The sequence below is a fragment of the Balaenoptera musculus genome, chromosome 14, assembly GCF_009873245.2.
Source record: "Balaenoptera musculus isolate JJ_BM4_2016_0621 chromosome 14, mBalMus1.pri.v3, whole genome shotgun sequence".
Lineage (NCBI taxonomy): Eukaryota > Metazoa > Chordata > Mammalia > Artiodactyla > Balaenopteridae > Balaenoptera > Balaenoptera musculus.
The window spans coordinates 40,423,284-40,441,314 of NC_045798.1; the positions used below are offsets into that span (position 1 = coordinate 40,423,284).

The 18,031-nt window shown below is 44.6% G+C and overlaps 1 protein-coding gene across 6 annotated transcripts in view; it reads right to left on the reverse strand.

Annotated features, from left to right (window-relative positions):
- TMEM241 (transmembrane protein 241) overlaps positions 1-18,031 on the reverse strand; it is a 106,662-nt gene that overhangs the window by 62,094 nt on the left and 26,537 nt on the right. For all 6 annotated transcript variants that reach the window (XR_005016209.1, XR_005016208.1, XM_036823368.1 and 3 more), the window contains exons 5-6: positions 7,133-7,210; positions 1,166-1,191 (exon numbers count right to left, since the gene is read on the reverse strand). Coding sequence is in view for 4 of the 6 variants with exons in the window: in XM_036823368.1 (XP_036679263.1) it covers positions 1,166-1,191; positions 7,133-7,210 (104 nt within the window). In the remaining 2 variants the exon portion in view is untranslated. The remainder of the gene's footprint in view (positions 1-1,165; positions 1,192-7,132; positions 7,211-18,031) is intronic.

The following is an 18,031-nucleotide window of genomic DNA, read 5'->3' on the forward strand; positions in this document are numbered from 1 at the left end:
CCTCGCCAACTTTAAAGGCACACACGCAAACAGACTTGAGACGATCCCCCGGCACCCGACTGCTGAGGGATTCGGAGGCCAGGGTCGGGTGAGAGGAGGGAGGTTGTCCAGGAGGGTTTCTGGGACTGCACAGGAATAGGCAGGTTGCAGGCTGGGGGAGAGGAGAACCCTCATGGCTTTGGCGTCTGTCTGCAGTGGACAGAGGCTTTAGAGGAGGCAGGATGCTTCCCCATCCACAGGCAATGAGCGTTAGAGCCCCTCAAGCAGACAAGCCCTCAGGGCTGAGGGGAGAAGTGCCAGGTGTGAGGCAGCCCCTGGTTTCCCACCAAACTTGGCCTTGAGCAACACCTGATTACATCAGGCATAAATGGGTTTTAACGCCTCTCTTTAACACCTGCTAATATTTTAAACAAAAGGATGCGTCCTGACAGTGGGATTTTTTTTTTTCTTCAAGTAGCAGCCTGTAATAAAGGCAAAAAAAAAGACGATTGGATGAAAGCCCAGAAATATATGAAACAAAAAGTCCTAAATCCACGTATCAAAACATTCTGCTGGTTTTCTATCTTCAGGACCGAGCTTCGCAGCTACTGCCAAGGAAGCAGGAAGGCCACCAGAGGACAAGGTATCCAGGTCAGAATTAGCACAACAGGAGCACAGGGACCTGCCAGAGGGTCCAGCCCAGTTCATGTTTCAGCTGGGGAAACTGAGGCACAGAGAGGTATGAAACCTGCCCACGGTCACGGCGCCGTGTGGCCCAAGACCACGACTCAGATCCGTGGATTCACAGCCAGTACTTTCTCCACCGTGGGAATTCTTAAAAACCCAATGAGGTTCAAACATTATTTTTAAAACTTTAAGTCATTTCCATTTTTCCATTTTCATTCTTCATCAGTCTTGCACAACTCTTAGTGAAATTCTGGGCATCAATGGCTGAAATCTAGCACGAGTTGTTTTCCCCTTAGGGATAAAATATTTCAGAAAAAAAAAGAGCAAATTTGAGAATAAGACACAAAATAGGGATATATAAGTGTCTGTAATAAATTCCTCTGTCAACTCTCAAGTATGAATTGTCAACAGACGGTTTCTCATCGAAGTTAATATCAGGTTAAATCTTCTATTTTAGATGTTTGTGAAGTTGTTGTTTTTTGTTTTTTTTTAAACTTACCTACAGATCTTTGCAGGAGATGTTTTCTGTATGAAAATAAAGAGACGTACAGTTAGTCTTTAAAAACTCTTTGTTGCTCCCCTTAAAAGTAAATATTTAGATCAAGAGGCACATAAATTATGAATAAGTTTATTGGGGGCTTAACAACTTGCTGCACTTCAGTATTTATTGAGGCTTTTTCTGCTTGGACCAAATGAAGGATGACTCAGAGGTCCAGAGTTGAGTCACTTCAGCAAAGCACTCTGGATGAGTAGTTTTACCACTCTCACCATTAGAGCTATGTTTACCCACAAAAAAGCAAAATGATGCCACGCCCAAGCCTTCGAATATCTTACACACCATGAAAAGGAGAGAGAAATCAATGTACCCTGTGTAGGAAAAGAAATTAAGCTCTTGTTCAACTTCTCTTCTGGTCTGTCTCTAAATTTTCCTTTCATTAATCCAGCTCTGACCCTGAGCACTGCCATAAATTCTCTGGTATGATGTGTAAATTAGGAAACAGAAAAAAGGAGAAGGGACATTTGACTCCACCCCTAGAGAGAAGGAAAAGAGGGCAGATTGGGGAAATCTAAAGTTGCCGTTTAGAGCTCCCTGAAATGAAGAAATTCTAATGCATACTCTACCTTTGTTACCTCCTTTTTATTGGTCAGTTTAAGGGAATTAGTCCTTGGCACTTGGGAAGAAAGCTCTAGCAGGAAGAAGCATAGATTTTTTTCATATTTGACAGGGGAAATGGTCAGGCAAGATAATAGATTAATTCTGGACATTTCAGAAGGATTATTTTGCTAGTTGAGGACAAACTGCAATTTTCTTTTACTCCAGCTCAGATAAAGTGTGAACTATGAACATATTGTTTAAAAATGAAGCACTCAAAAGGTACAAAATTTCAGTTATTATAAAATAAGCAAAGCCTGGGGACGTAACAAACAGTGCGGTGACTATAGTTAACACCATATTGTACTGAATATATTCGAAAGTTGCTAAGAGAGTAAATCTTAAAACTTCTCATCACAGGAAATACAAATGCTTGGTGATGGATGTTAACTAGACTTATTGTGTTGATCATTTCGAAATATATACAAACATTGAATCATTATATTGAACACCTGAAACAAATATAATTTTATCTGTCAATTATATCTCAATTTTTAAAAAAAGTAAAGCACTGGCAAGAGAAACATGTGGTTTGCTATGAAGGCTATCTTAAGCTTTCATGTGTGACTAAATAATCCACAATGCATTGTTTTAATAAACACACGATGTGTGTGTACAAAGCAGTGGCTCCCAACTTTAGATCCTTTGTTATCTCTTATACGTTATCTCTCATCTTTGTGGAACCGGCCTCAGCAGAGACCAAAGGCAAAGCCAACCTTGACTCCACTGCCCCCCGGTGGGGACACTTATCCCTTCAGTACAGAAAGGATGACACACGCGGAGGTGACCTGGCTCCCACCTGGATAATTGCCCCCAACATGGGAAAACGTGTCACTAAAAGATTCTGAGCTAAATAAAGCTGACCTCTCCAGAGTTTGGAGGAAGAAGAATGAATGCTCAACTCTTCCATGAGTGACATGTTCACCAGCAGGTGCTTGGGGGCTTCCGTTACAGGGCAGCAAATCAACCCTAGTGCCTGAAGGAGTTTGCCCATCCCACAGAGGAGAGAGTCCTTTTTATTTTGACCTCCTCTGACTACAGGAGCCCAGAACCTGAGACATGGAGAGTGAAAACCAGCGAGAAATTCATTACGGAGCTCCAGCCCCCAAGGCTCCGAGAGCACCCGAGGGGTCTGTGTCCGGGATTCCCCTCCGCAAGCCCCTCGGTCCCCAAATCACCCAGTGATAAGTCCCAACGACATCTCAGCTCTGCGTGGGTCACTATAACTCCTCAAGAGTCACCTTGCCAAAGTCACAGTAAGTAGCTGACGCCGCTCTGGGTAAGCTAACGCGCTCTGAGGACTGCTGGTGCTGTCCTAGGTGCTCGACACATATTGACTCGTGTCACTGCGGGTTAATGTACAGTCCTGGGTTACGTGCTACAGATGAGGATGCTGAAGCACAGAGAAATCAGGTAAGTTGCTCGGGATCACAGGGTGTGCGCCCAGGCGATCGCGCTCCAGAGCCTGACCCTTTTGGACTCTGTTCTGTCACAGCCAGTCCTGCAGTGACACCCACCGGCCCTTTCAGGCCACTGGCCTTCATTGGCTGCTTCCTCTCTGCCTGGAGTGCCCAGAAAATTCCTACCCATTTGCGTGACTGGGTTCAAATCTGGCCCTTGCAAGCAGACTTACCAGCGGTCGCCCCCCAGTGCACTCACACGCCTGTTCCAGCCCATAGGACATTCTATGGGCATCCCAGCACCTGTTTACATGTCAGCTCCCCATTCAGCCTGAGTTCTGGGAGGGTGATAAATGTGTCTCTCCACATCTGTAGCTGTAGACCTAGCAAGATGTTTGACATGTAGCATATACTTCATAAATGTCGAGCGAACCAATGAATGAATAGCTGTATTCTAAGGTTAAACCGTGACAAATATATCTGCAAGTTAGTGAGACTAATTCCACAAGCCACACGCTAACTTAGAGTCAAACTGTGTGCGTGTGTGTGCACATACACAAAGAACTAGTTATGGATGGTGACAATGAACCACAGCCCAGATAGAGCTTATTCTCATCATCTGGGAGCGAGGTCATGAAGAGGTCAACTCTACTCTCCCAAGGCCATTCTAGGGAAACCTGACACATAACGGACCAAAGAGCCCTCGTCCGGAGTCACAGGTCAAGTCTGAGAGGCGGCGTCCAACCATGTTCCTCATGACACCCGGTCGCTTGGTCATGGCTCCAGGCTGAATGATCAGGAAATATAAATCATATGAAGCACATATCACGGTCATCTTCATCACAGAGCAGATTTTAACGCCAAACTACTAGAAACCACCTACAAATCTGCAAACAGGGACCGGCCAACACACTGAGTTCCATGTGGAGAGAAATGAGGCATTTAGGGATTCCAACAAATCGATCAATGGAAAAATAGGATGTATTTTATCATTTCTGTAAATATTCTACGTATGTCTGAACTGAAAGAATGAAGTCGTTTCCTCTAGAAGTAAGATCACAGTTGATTTCTGACATTTTTTTTCTCTGTATTTTCTACGACTTATTATATCTTATGATATTCGTAAAGGAAAGAAAGGGGTTTTTAAAAAATAACTAAATAGATATGTAACCCACTCAATTGTTTCCTAATTTTCCCCGACAAGAAATGATGTTGTTTTGTGTCAGTAATGAAATGGAGTTGAAGATTCACAATATTTTGGTATTCACCCAATTGCTTCCGAGGAAAGGTCCTCTTGGTCTGGGAGTCTGGCCCTTGGGCTCTGCTTGGTGGAAATACACTGAGGACCCTCCAGCCCCATGTCCCACCCTCACCTTCTCCTACCTGATCTGACTTGTCCATCAAGAAGCAATACCCCATGAAGGGACTTCCCAGGTGGTCCAGTGGTTAAGACAGCACGCTTCCAATGCAGGGGGTGCAGGTTCTATCCCTGGTCAGGGAATTAAGAACCCACATGCCACATGGTACGGCCCCAAAAAAAAGAAAGAAGCAGTATCCCATGAAGATGCCTGGATCTCGTCCCTAGACCAGGTAAATCTTCATTTTTAATTCACACAAAAGGTATCCATTTTGTGAATAAGAAGGCTTCTTTGGAATTTGAGTGGAATTGAGTCAGGGTCTGACTAGTCTCCCAGAACCTGAGCAGCTCCTGGAACCTAAGTGACCAGTTAGTGAATATTTCAGCTCAGCTCCAGTCCTTGGGCTGAGACCTGGGGCTCCAAAAAAAAAAACCCAACCACAGGGTCACTGCAATGAGAGGGCTGGAAGCAGGCGGAGACACAGGGAAAATCACACTGTATTTCGCTGAATTTAAGATGCCACTGATTGTAAAATTAGTACTTTTTATACTACTAAGAAAAAAACAAAAACAAAAACGTTAGACCAGGACATGCCATTGACTATAAAAGCACCCTGACTTCAGATAGTGAAAACTTATTTTTTATTTTTTAGAGAATTATTTTATTTTTATTTATTTATTTTTTTGACCACACCATGCAGCATGTGGGATCTTAGTTCCCTGACCAGGGATCGAACCTGTGCCCCCTGCAGTGGAAGCACTTAACCACTGGACCACCAGGGAAGTCCCGATAGTGAAAATTTTAGATGTGAAAAAAAAGAAGCACATGATAGAATTGATGAAATGTGGAAATTGCAAGCTGGTGTGATAAGTAAAATGTCAGCTGAAGGTGCCCAAGCTGCCTGAGGTGTCAGGGAAGGTTCCCACTGCAGGCAGATTAGCCTGAAGTACGGAACCTCACTGGAGTCACTACAGGCTTCCCTCGCCTCCTGTAATCCGCTCTCCTCCGCAGAAACTGGGGGAGCTTTGAACACTGTGAAGCTGCTCAGTGTCTGTGGGCCTTATAACCCATCCGGCTCCTCCCAGCTCCCAGTGCACTCAGCATACATCCCAAATTCCTAGCTCAGCCCCAGAGGCCCGTCTCCAGCCTCGTCCTAAGCACCCCCTCTCTTTCTCATCAAGCTCCAGCCGCACAGCCCAGAACGACTTCCACCAAGTCCCTTCCTATGCCTGGTCCTTTGCGTCTGCCGCTTCCTCTTCCAGGGAGCCCTCCCCTCACCCCCATGTCTAACTCCTGCTCATCCTTTGTCTGTGTTTAATGTCACCTCCCCAGAGTGGCCTGCTCTGGCCACACAATCGAGCAGGTGGGTCTAATTCTTAGTTTAATGTTTGGCTCCCCTTCTGGGCTGATGCTCTGTAAGAGCAGCAATCATGCCTCTTGCTTACGACTGCAGACCCGGGCCTGGCAGGGTGGCCACGTACACAGGGATGTAGAAATATTCATAGAGTGAATGGGACAGGGGTGCACGAAGACGTTTGCTGACAGATCAGAGGAGAGAAACACCACGACATGGTCTAGGGAAAGTGAGAAGTTTGGTTGTGGCTGGAATTTCTGAAGCCAGAGAGGTGGATGGGGCCCAGGTGGCGAAGGGCTTTGCAGGCCCCCAGGTAGCTTCTGGGTGGTCCTGAAGGGCTGTATGTAGGGGGACATGATCAGATCCATGTGTCAGAAAGGTCCCCCGGGAGCGGTGGTGTGTGGAGTGGCCTTGGCCACAGGAAAGGTGTCTCTCTGTCCCCGGCACACCTGTAAGAAGTGTGCTGCCTGCATGGCCCACTAGCCTCTCTCGAGCTTAAAAGTTCCAAAATTTTGATGTGAAGTCATTTGAAACAGGCAGATGTCAGAAAAAAGGAACTCTCAAAAGAGGTACCAAACTAAAACCACCAATAACGTTAAAAATCATAGGTAAACTACATAGCAGGTACAAAGCACCTACTATGTGCCAGAAAGTGTTGGGAGCACGTACTAGCACCTGTGCTGCATGGTGTCCTCCCAACGACTCTTTGAGTGGGTGACATTTCTCTCCCCTTTTCATGGATGGAGGCCCGGAAGGTGAGGAAACGTGTTCCAACTGGTGGAAGGTAGAGCTGGGGTCGGGAAGAAAAGAGGATGTCCCCAGAGTGGGCTAAAGCTCCCAGCGCCCTGTGGGAAGCTCGCCAAATATTTCCTCATGGTGCTGGGATGCGGTGGGGGGAGGGGGGGAATGCCCCCCCCCACCATCCAGGCCCACAGTCATCTCTACCTCGGCCCCCCAGGCCCTGGCTCAGCGCTGGCCTGGGGTTGAGGTCCATTCAGACCCACAAGCATCCCCACGTATGTTTGGTGAACTGAAGGGATGTCAAAACCGTGATCCTTGAAATTAGTGACCACCGTCAGGCAGGCTTGACTGGAAACAGATGGCAGGAAAAGGCAGACACTAATCTGGACCATACATAAAAAGCACGTCTTTGAAATTTCAAGCAAGGGAAGTGAAACTAGCCTTTTGCGTAATCATTTACCTCTTTCTGAAAACACTTCTGGTGCCCACAGATGATAACTTCGGCTACATTATGCAAAGTGAGAAACACGGGAATGGCCTGAAAGAAAACAAAGGAATAAGCATGAAAATATTTTCTTGGATCTCATAATTACATAATTCTTGATTTATGCTTAAAAATAAAGATCTGTGGGAACTTTTGGCATTCACACTGATACTCCTCTCCAGCAAAAACTCTTCTGCATGGATGTGTTCTTGCTTGCAGCAAGAAGGGTGGATGTAGAGGCTCCCCTCTCACGGGTATTCTCATCATTTATTAAGCACCTACTGTGTGTCAGGTGCCATGCCAGGTGCAGGGGGCACATCCTGTGAACAGGCGGACACATGATAGAGAGGCTGTCCCTATCGAGGTAAGAGCTCTGCCTGAACGCACAGAAAGGCATGACCAACCCAGCGTGGGCAGAGCACGCCTTCTCGGAGGAAGTGAAGTCCAAAGTCTAAACGGGAACAGAATGATGAACTAGAACGAGCCCAGGGACTTCCCTGGTGGTCCACTGGTTAAGACTCCGCACTCCCAACGCAGGGGACATGGGTTCGATATCTGGTTGGGGAACTGAGATCCTGTGTGACGCATGGCACAGCCAAAGGGAAAAAAGAAAAAAAGAAGAATGAGCCCAGCAAAAAGAGACAAGGCGGGAGAGGGCTGGAGGCACACACAAGGGCCCAGAGGAGCGAGGAAGCCCACCTCCTTGGGGAACCAGGGGGAGTTGAGTGGGGTGGAATATAGCGTGGAAGGGAAAAGTGGGGGAGAGGAAGGTAGAGAGGTAATCACGGGCCCTATCAGGGAATCAGGACCATCCCAAGGCCCGTGAGAGACACTGAAGAGTTTAAAGCCCACCGTGCATGATTTGATCTGCGTGTTTAGGGGACCTTGGACTGCTGGGTGGGGCAAAGGAGGCAGAGATGGTTGCGAAAGTTCAGTGGTGTGACAGACGGAAAAACGGCCCTCCAAACTATAGCTGCATCCTAGTCCCTGGAACCCATGAATGTCACCTCATAGGGTGAAAAAAGGGCCTTTGCAAATGTGATTAAGGTGAGAATCGGGAGGTGGGGAGATTACTCTGGATTATCTGGGTGGGTCCCAAATGCAAACACAGGTCTCCTCCTAAGAGATAGGCAGAGATTTGACACACACAGAGGAGGAGGCGATGTGACCCCAGAGGCAGAGACTGGAATGATGCAACCACGAGCCAAGGAGTGTCAGCAGACACCAGAAGCTGGAAGAGAGAGGCAAGGAGCAGATCCTCCCCTAGAGCCTCTGGAGGGAGCGCAGCCCTGCTGACACACCTTGGTCCTCACTTCAGACCCCTGGCCTCCGGAACTGGGAGAGAATAAATTTCTGTTGTTTCAAGCCACCTAGGTAGGTGGTCATTTGTTACAGCAGCTACAGGAAACTAATACAAGGAATGACAAGACGGTGGCCTGAACTTGGTAGTAGCAGCGAAGATGGAGAAAAGTGGCCACATGAGGGAAATATTTAGGAGATTGAACTGCGGTAAATGATGGAATAACTGGGATCAACTTTGTACCCCCAAAAAGGGGGGGGGGAGGGAGAAGATATAAAAAAATGTAACACTCCAGTGGGTTATCAAGATACACAGAGTACCCACTGCACATTGACTATCGCTGGGCTCTTTGCTAAGAACAGCAGTCTTTCCTAATTTGATAATCTTGACAAGGTAAGGGGGAGGGATTAAGGGGCGAGGGATTGTGCTATTGTCTTTGTTGCTGCTGCTGATGATAATGTCTCCTGGAAAGCAGAGAAAGATCAAGAATAGTGCATGGGTTTTGGCATCAGCTGGGCTTCAGGCTTCAGCTCCACCATCTGCTAGTGGAACAGGGCACGTATCCAAACAGTTTGCTCCTCTGTAGTATGAGGATAACAATATCTACGACCTGGAGCTATAGGGAGGAATGATGGAAATAATGCAGGAGCACGGCATGAAGGCTGTCAATAATATAAGAGGTACCAAACCCACGCTTAGTGGCCTCGATGGAGGACCCTGAGCTGGGAAATTATTCCAGCTTCAAGGACTCTTAAGTGGGTCTTTAAGCAGATGTTGCTGCCCAACCACTTCCAGATGGATTTATTCTTTATCTTTTGGCTGCGTTGGGTCTTTATTACTGCATGCAGGCTTTTCTCTAGTTGCTACGAGCAGGGGCTACCCTTCATTGCGGTGCACGGGCTTTTTCTCATTGTGGTGGCTTCTCTTGTTGTGGAGCACAAGCTCTACGCGCGGGCTTCAGTTGTTGTGGCACGTGGGCACAGTAGTTGTGGCTCGCGGGCTCCAGAGCGCAGGCTCAGTAGTTGTGGCGCACAGGCTTAGTTGCTCTGCAGCACGTGGGATCTTCCCGGACCAGGGCTCGAACCCGTGTCCCCTGCATTGGCAGGCAGATTCTTAACCACTGTGCCACCAGGGAAGTCCCTGGGAGTATATATTGTTACCTTGTCTTTAAGAGTTTTATAACTGTATAGCTCTGCCCTATTTTAGTATTTTGTTCTAACTCGCACTGTTTCATTTCATTCTGAGCTCTCACCTTACATTTTTCTTGCCTTTTTAACGTTCTCTACTCCTTTAAAAGTTCAGCTGAAACTTTTTTCCTTTTAAAATCATCCTTTATTTTAATTATTTTCTATGTTTTTCATCTTTTGTGCTTCTTTTTATCCCTCTTAAACTTTTATATTTTCAATTATTCTTTATGTATTTTAAGATTATTAAAGAGATTTTTTTTTTAATTGGCTTTATCCATTGGGCTCATGTTTGGAAAACATGGGCCCTGGCCTTCTAGGTCTGAGCCTAAGAAGATAGCACAGAAAATCTTAGAGAGGTTAATCCTGTGGTACGTGACATGAAAATGAAAGGGCAACCTGGATCTTATTTATTTAAAATTAAACCCTGATTTAAAATGCTTTTGCCTCCTTGACTACAAAATCAGTAAGGAAACAAGATTTAGGGTGACTCTAGACCCTAACTCTAGACTTCAAGGAGGCTTAATTTTCTCCATTTTATAAACCGTGGACAGGTTTCTCCATCTCCCTAGGAGATTCTGATCGGATTCTGGAAAAGGATCTATCTACACATACAGAACTGATTTTATTTTTTATTCTATTTTATTTTTAATTTTTTTAAAGAAAGTTGCCTTTTAATTTTTTAAATTTAAAAAAAATGTTTTACTATTTATTTATTATTTATTTTTGGCTGCACCAGGTCTTAGTTGCAGCATACAGGATCTTTAGTTGCAGCATGCAGGTTCCTTAGTTGTGGCATGCAAACTCTTAGTTGAGTCATGCATGCAGGATCTATTTCCCCGACCACGGATCGAACCCAGGCCCCCTGCATTGGGAGCGTGGAGTGTTAACCACTGGACCACCAGGGAAGTCCCCAGAACTGATATTAAAGTTCTCTAATAATAGATACCAACAATGTGTTCAGCACAGTGCTAATTATTTTAATTGCATTCTCTTATTTAAACCATATCTGAACAACTGTATCCACGGATGCTTGTTGCCCTGACTTACAGACAAGGAAACTGAAGCTTAGAGTGATGGGGCAGCTTGCTGGCGAGCTCACAGCTAGTACTGGGTATGACTCCATGACTCCAACCCAGTAACGGCAACGCCCACGCTCCCAGCCTCGATGTTATAGGAGCCAACTTACAGCAAGCCCCCAGCGTAAACTTCCTGGACCTACAACTGTGCAAAGTCCAATACCATTGTGTTCCAAATCCTGCCAGTCTGCTTCCTCCAGCAATATAACTGGTATGATCTAAAACAGATGACCTCGGAGTAAACTCTACGCCATTTTTTAAAGGGATATCTTCCATTTCCACTTAAAAATTTTTTAATCTGATTTTCTCAAGCCATTTTTGCGACTGAGGAGCTAAACAGTAATTCTACGACTGATTTTATCAGCCTCCATAGAGATCTATCAAAAACAGTATTAAGGCAGTCTGCAATTTATGATTACTGATTTTCCCTTGGCCTCTACCTCTGTGCACAAAGCCCCAGTCTGAACTACGTTATTAGTTCAAGAGACTCCAGTGACTGATTATTTTAGAAAACCTGCCTTTTATCTTTATGGAGTGAGGTTCAGCAGGACTTATTTTTGTGAAATGAGACAAAAGTTCTGAGAAATGAGGACCTCCCTGGTAATCCAGTGGTTAAGACTCCACGCTTCCACTGCAGGGGGCACAGGTTCGATCCCTGGTTGGGGAAATAAGATCCCACGAGCCACACGGTGCAGCCAAAAAAAGAAAAAAAAAAGTTCTGAGATATGATAACAATAATAGCTAAGATATATTGAATACTTACTATGTACCAGACTCTGTTTTTTTAAAAAAATGCTACTGCTGTCACTGTGCATTTTTTTCTTTTATAAATTTATTTATTTATTTATTTTTGGCTGTGTTGGGTCTTCGTTGCTGCACACGGGCTTTCTCTAGTTGCAGGGAGCCGGGGCTACTCTTCGTTGCAGTGCACGGGTTTCTTATTGTGGTGGCTTCTCTTGTTGTGGAGCATGGGCTCTAGGGTGCGCGGGCTTCAGTAGTTGCAGTGCACGGGCTCAGTAGTTGTGGCTCGCGGGCTCTAGAGCATAGGCTCAGTAGTTATGGCACACGGGCTTAGTTGCTCCGCAGCATGTGGGATCTTCCCGGAGCAGGGCTCAAACCCATGTCTCCTGCACTGGTAGGCAGATTCTTAACCACTGTGCCACCAGGAAAGCACCCAGACTCTGTTTTAATTGCTTTTACATATTGAATCATCATAATAAATCTATGAGGGAGATACTATTAACATCCCTGTTATACGGATGAGAAAAAGGAAGGATATATTTTGGTTCTCCTTTTTAACCTGCCTCTTAATAATTTGAAACCACTTTCAGACGATCTAGACACTAGCTTGCTGTTAAAGAGAACAGAAAAACAAGTCTGTTCTTTCACATCAAGACTCTAGGAATGGCCTCAATAACAAAAGATCCCCACCATCTTTCATCAGGAAAAATGGCTCAAGATCAACTACCATGAAGCCCAAGTTATCACTTTTGACACAAAATGTAATTGACCAAATTCAACTACCCTACAGTCCAATTCATTTCATTACTTAGGGGCACAGTTTGCAACTAATTTATTCTTAAAATTTTAACATTCACTTATAATTTAACATTGCATCCATGTACCACTGGAAATTTTTCTCTGGATGTAAAGAGAAATTGGTAACTATTACTTAAGATTTTTCATTATTCCCATGCTTCCCAGAGTGGAATTTTCAAGCCTTGATTGTTATTTGTTCAGGTGTTGGAACTGACTTAAAACAGTTTTCTATGGAAAATCCTGGCCCTGCCCCCAGGCATGGCCTCAGGTCACGCTGTAGGAGTGGGGATGACTCCCTTAGCCAAGTCCTGGGTCAACTTCTAAGTTTTTATAGAAAAACATCAATCCTACCTTCAATTTGGGTGATTTTTAAATATGTGGATGTGGCCTTAATCTGCAATATACAATAATTGCTCGCCAGGCCCTTGCCAAAGAATGTACCTTTGAACTGTTGGCTGCCTAGTTTTCATCAAAATCACGCATGCCAGAAATAACTGTTCCTACAGGAAGGGAGCTGGATAATTGGAGAGCAGAGATTTTAGCCCCAGAGAATCGCTCCTACTGAACTGTGCTGTCATTAGGCCTCCAAAATGCACTAAGAATCCCAGAAATCAGGTTACCATTGAGTTTGTTATAAGGACGCGATTGAAGACCCTAAGTAGCCCAGTTTACCCTTTATGAGGACTCAGGACCTGACATGACAGCAAGGAAGAAGCATGTCTGCGGCAACAACCCGCTTTTCTCTTAAAGTACTGAGAGTCTCCTAACTTCTTTATTCGGCTGCAGAAAGATGAGAGCTGAATCCACGGCCCAACTGTATTTATTTCATAAGATATTACAGCATAAATTTCTATGTGCTAAGTCTCTCTGTGGTCTCATCTAGTTCTTCTTCATTTACCCTTGACCTAGATTTCTTTTAAATTTTATTCATAAGAAATGCTTATCTTATTTTCATCATCATTATTCTTTTAAGCCACAACACATCCTTTTGGGAAGACAGTTGAGGTGTTTGAATATGTTTATGTGTACATATAAAAGAATATATTCACAAATTGATTGGCATGAGATAAATCTGAGTGTTCATTTACATTAATTTTATCATTCTGTCATTAACTGGCCAACACCTTTTTTTTTTTTTTTTTGGCTGCACCAAGCGGCTTTCTGGATCTTAGTTCCCCGACCAGGGATCAAACCTGGGCCCTCGGCAATGAAAGCACGGAGTCCTAACCGCTGGACCTCCAGGGAACTCCCTGGCCAACTCCTTGAGGGCAGAGGACCAGACTCCCTCTTTGCCAGAGTATCTCCAGCACCAGCTTGGAGGCCGCCTCCCTCCTTCCTCTGCTCATCACATAAAGTAGCTGACCTGTGTTTAGGGGCCTTCTTGTTTGAAAAATAGGCAGCTTAGAATACCAGCTTGTAAGCTGCATTGGAATAAGAACCTCACTTGGGGGCATAAATGCACGTGCTACTACAGAGGGCAGGTTGGCCTGCTCTCAGTGAGCTGCTATTTTTCTCACCCTTTTTACACGAGTGCATAGGAATGAATTCAGTTAAATTAAATATGCACCTCCTACAGCACCCGAAAGGGCTCTGAGTGAGGCGAGTGAGAACATATCCCCCTCCCCCCATATAATCCTCAAGAAAATCTCTGTTGTAGCCTGGGGAGGGGAGTTATAAACATATCTTTTTAATTGTGGTAAAATACACATATAAAATTTACCATTTTAACCGTTTTTACGTGTATAGTTCAGTGGCATTAAGTACATTCACATTGTTGTGCGACCATCACCACCATCCTTTCACAGAACTCTCTTCATCTGAAATTCTGTCCCCATTAAACAATAATTCCCCATTCTCCCCAGCCTACAGCTCCTGGTAAGCACCAATACTTTCTGTCTCTATAAATTTGACTATTCTAAGTAACTCGTATTAGTAGAATCATACAGGACTTCTCCTTTTGTGACTGGCTTATTTCATTTAACATAATGTCTTCAAGGTTCATCCATGTTGTAGCATGTGTTAGAATTTTCTTCCTTTTTAAGCCTGAATAATATTCCATTGTACTGATATACTATTTTGTTTATCCATTCATCTGTCAATAGACATTTGGATTGTTTCCAACTTTTGGCTACTGTGAATAATGCTGCTGTGAACACAGGTATACAAAATATCTGCTCAAGTCCCTGCTTTCAATTTTTTTGTTGGGTCATATGGTAACTCTATTTTCAATTTTTTGAGGAATCACCATACTGTTTTTCATTGCAGCTGTACCATTTTGCATTCCCAAAAGCAGTGCACAAGAGTTCCAATTTCTCCACATCCTTACCAACACTTGTTATTTTCTATTTTTTTGATAACGGTCATCCTAATGGGCACAAAGTGGTATCTCATGATTTTGATTTGTATTTCCCTAATGCTTAATGATGTTGAGTACCTTATCATGGGCTCAGTGGCCATTTGCATATCTTCTTTGGAGAAATGTCTATTCAAGTCCTTTGCCCATTTTTCAATCAGGTTGTTTGGTTTTTGTTGTTGAATTTTAGGAGCTTTCTATATGTTCTGGATATTAATCCCTTATCAGATAGATGATTTTCAAATATTTTCTCCCATTCTGTGAATTGCCATTTTACTCTGTTGACAGCGTGCTTTGAAACACCAAAGTTTTTCATTTTGATGAAGTTCAATTTGTCTATTTTTTTCTTTTGTTGCATGTGTCTTGCTGTTATAGCCAATAAATCACTGCTAAGTCCAGCGTCATGAAGTTCTCCCCTTGGAGCCCAGCTTTAATAAGTCATTTTATAAGGGTTATGGAAAACATCTTTAGATGGAGCAGGAACATAACTAAAATGCAGAGGAGGGGGTTATTATTTTGCCACTGCACCCACATCTTAAGTCATCTTTGCAATCGGACTCCGATCACCTCTGATGAGAAAACCACGTGAAAGAGGAGAACTGCCTCTAACCACAGAGACAGGGAACCTTAGGGGGAAGGGTCTCCATTCTATTGATGGATCAACATTTACGTTCTTTTCCCTATGGATCCAAGATCCCTTACGTGGTATTGGAGCCAAACCAAGAGGGAGGGAACCCACAGGCTCCAGTTTGCTTAACTGAGTAATTTCACTCCACGCGAGTCTGATCATCCATGTGTGTTTCCTCACCGACACCCCCGGCCAATCTCTATTCCATTGTGTTGAGTGAAGACAGAAACCCTGACAAGCAGTTAGGGAAGGCTCAAGATCAAAGTGCTGGGTAGGAAACCAAGGCCAGTCCTGTCCAGATGCCTCAATTTAGATTTGCAGAGTCTTCCAACTGCTGACCCTAAGCAAGAAAAGAGCATGGTTTGAGCAACCAGATCACCAGCACTGGGGTGGCTTCTCCCTGGCCAGCTCCTGAGTGTGAGAATCTGCACATCTGTTCTAAACACTCGCCAGCACAGGCTTTGAGGCAATCCTGTCCAGCTGAGAAGGGCTGCGGCAGGGGAATTATAATAAGAGTAACAACGACTGGTTGAAGTTGTCCTGTCCCTCCAAAGACTGACATTCATGCCATCAGCCCTCATCACTGTGACCTTATCCAGGGCAGGAAAGCTGGCGAAGCAGAGCCAAATTAGCCCATGTAGAAGGGAGGACAGCCACACGGCTCCTCTCCCCTCCTCCCAGCTCCATCCTGATGGGCTCATCTCCTTTGCCTGTTGTGATTTAGGGAGGAAAGAGGGTAAGCGTTGCAGATGAACCACTATCGTTGGACGGGCTTGAGTTTGCATCTCCGCTTTAACATTTACTAGTCGGTGACCTTGGCCAAATAATTTGCATCTCAGTTTCCTCATCTGTAAATGGGAGTAATTAAGTCCAACTTCATATGTCATGAGGTCTGACAATAGGAAGTGCCCGGCACACATATATAACGCTGACTATTCACGATGCCTGCTCCCATGGTGAGTTGTGTGTCTCTCACGGATTCCCCTGGAAGTTCTTCAAGGTCAGGAAGCAGGTCTTATTCCTCATTAAGCCCCCAGAAGTAGATTCCCCAATAAATATTTGCTGAATGGAGAGCCACAAGAATAATCTCCTTCCCTTAATTCTATCATTCGGTTGTGAGTTCCAGGTAGAAAAATCAATAAAGAACTGTCCCCACCTCACCTTTGCAGAGTTAAATCAGCTTGCTCTCAGGAGTTGCACATTAGAAGAATAGTTTCAAAGTCTTGTCAGAGAAAGGAGGCCTTTATGGAGCAGAGCAACTTCCTAAGTGTTTTGCATAACAACACACCCATGGATTTTAACTGAGCACGTTTCCCCCAGGTCCTCGTGGATTCATGAAACTGCCAGCCTGGCACCAGCATACTGACACGGGTTTTCCATCTAACACAAGCTGTACGAGTGCCTCGTGTTTCATCCACTCTGTAAATTTTTAAGCAACTATGTAAAAACAAAAAACTCAGAAAACAAAGAACAGATGCTGGGTTGAGTTATTTCACTAAAAAAAACATTAATAAGTGTCTCCTTTCTGTCCTCCTCCCACTCTAATCGGGTATATTTGGTTTGGGGTTGTTTCCCTTTGCTCAGAGTTTGAATTGCAGCAGCTTCGTTCTGCCTATGAGAGAAGTCTGTGCTCTAGGCCAGGGGCACTCAAATGCGGTCCCTCCAAAAGATAAGGAGCTCGCACAGAATATAAGTCAGTGCACTGCTTCCTTCTTCAAAAAGTCCTGCTATGAAAAAAAAAAAATGTCAGCTCAAACTAATCAGTGTGTTTAGTGCCAAGCATGATGTTCATTCTGGCACAATCTCCTTACAGACAGGTAACAAAGAGCTCACAGGCTATCACCTTCTGTGGACCACACTCTGAGAAGCATTGTTCCAGGTTACAGAACTCTCTATCTGCCTGAGACGTACTAGACTGACATTTACAATGGACTTCTGAGGGGTTTTTGGCCACCTAGCCAGCCTCCTTATCCCTTCCTTGGTAAAGCACTCCAATATAAAGCATCTCCCTCACCCTTTCTCAGTCTGTGGGTCCAGCTGGGGATCCTGTATGACCAGGGCTGGCCAAACAGTGCTCTGAGTCTCTCCAGTCACAGTGAATGGTTCAGAAAAGTCATGATCCAGGACTGGTCAATCAATGTAAATCCATCCAGCTTTTAGACCTGGGATGGGCAGTGGCCCTGACTGATGCAATCAGAGTGAATTGTGAGACTCATGCAGAAGCTACAAGGAAGACAGTCTTTCCATTAGACTTAAAGTTGTGAGGATGTCAGCCTGAAGTCAACAACACCCATGAGGCGAGAGCCTGGCTGTGAAATGAAGCAAAGACAGAGAGCAGAACTGAAAGAGAGACAGAAGCTGGATTCTGAGTAGGTCATTGGAACCTCTGGGTCAGGCCATGCCTGAAGCAGTTTCTACACTATGACTTTTCATTAATGTGAACCAGGAAATTTCCCTTTACTTAGACCAGTTGGTGAGCTTTCTAACACTTGCAACCAAGAGTCTCAAGTTTATGCATGACTACTGTACCCTGGGCTCATTCTACAATCCATATACATTGATCCTAAAGAGACAAATCTGAAAAGGCAAAAGGTGGGGAGTCAGAAGAGCTGCCATTACCTGGGACTAGAGACAGGTTACCAAGACTTCCCACACCTAAGTGTTTTCCTCTGCCAGGTTATTAACATCTGCCTCACATATCAGGTGACTGTGAGACTCACATGAAAAGATACAAAGGAAATCACTCCGGAAACACATGAAAAAGCACTATACAAACAAAAAATTATTATCAT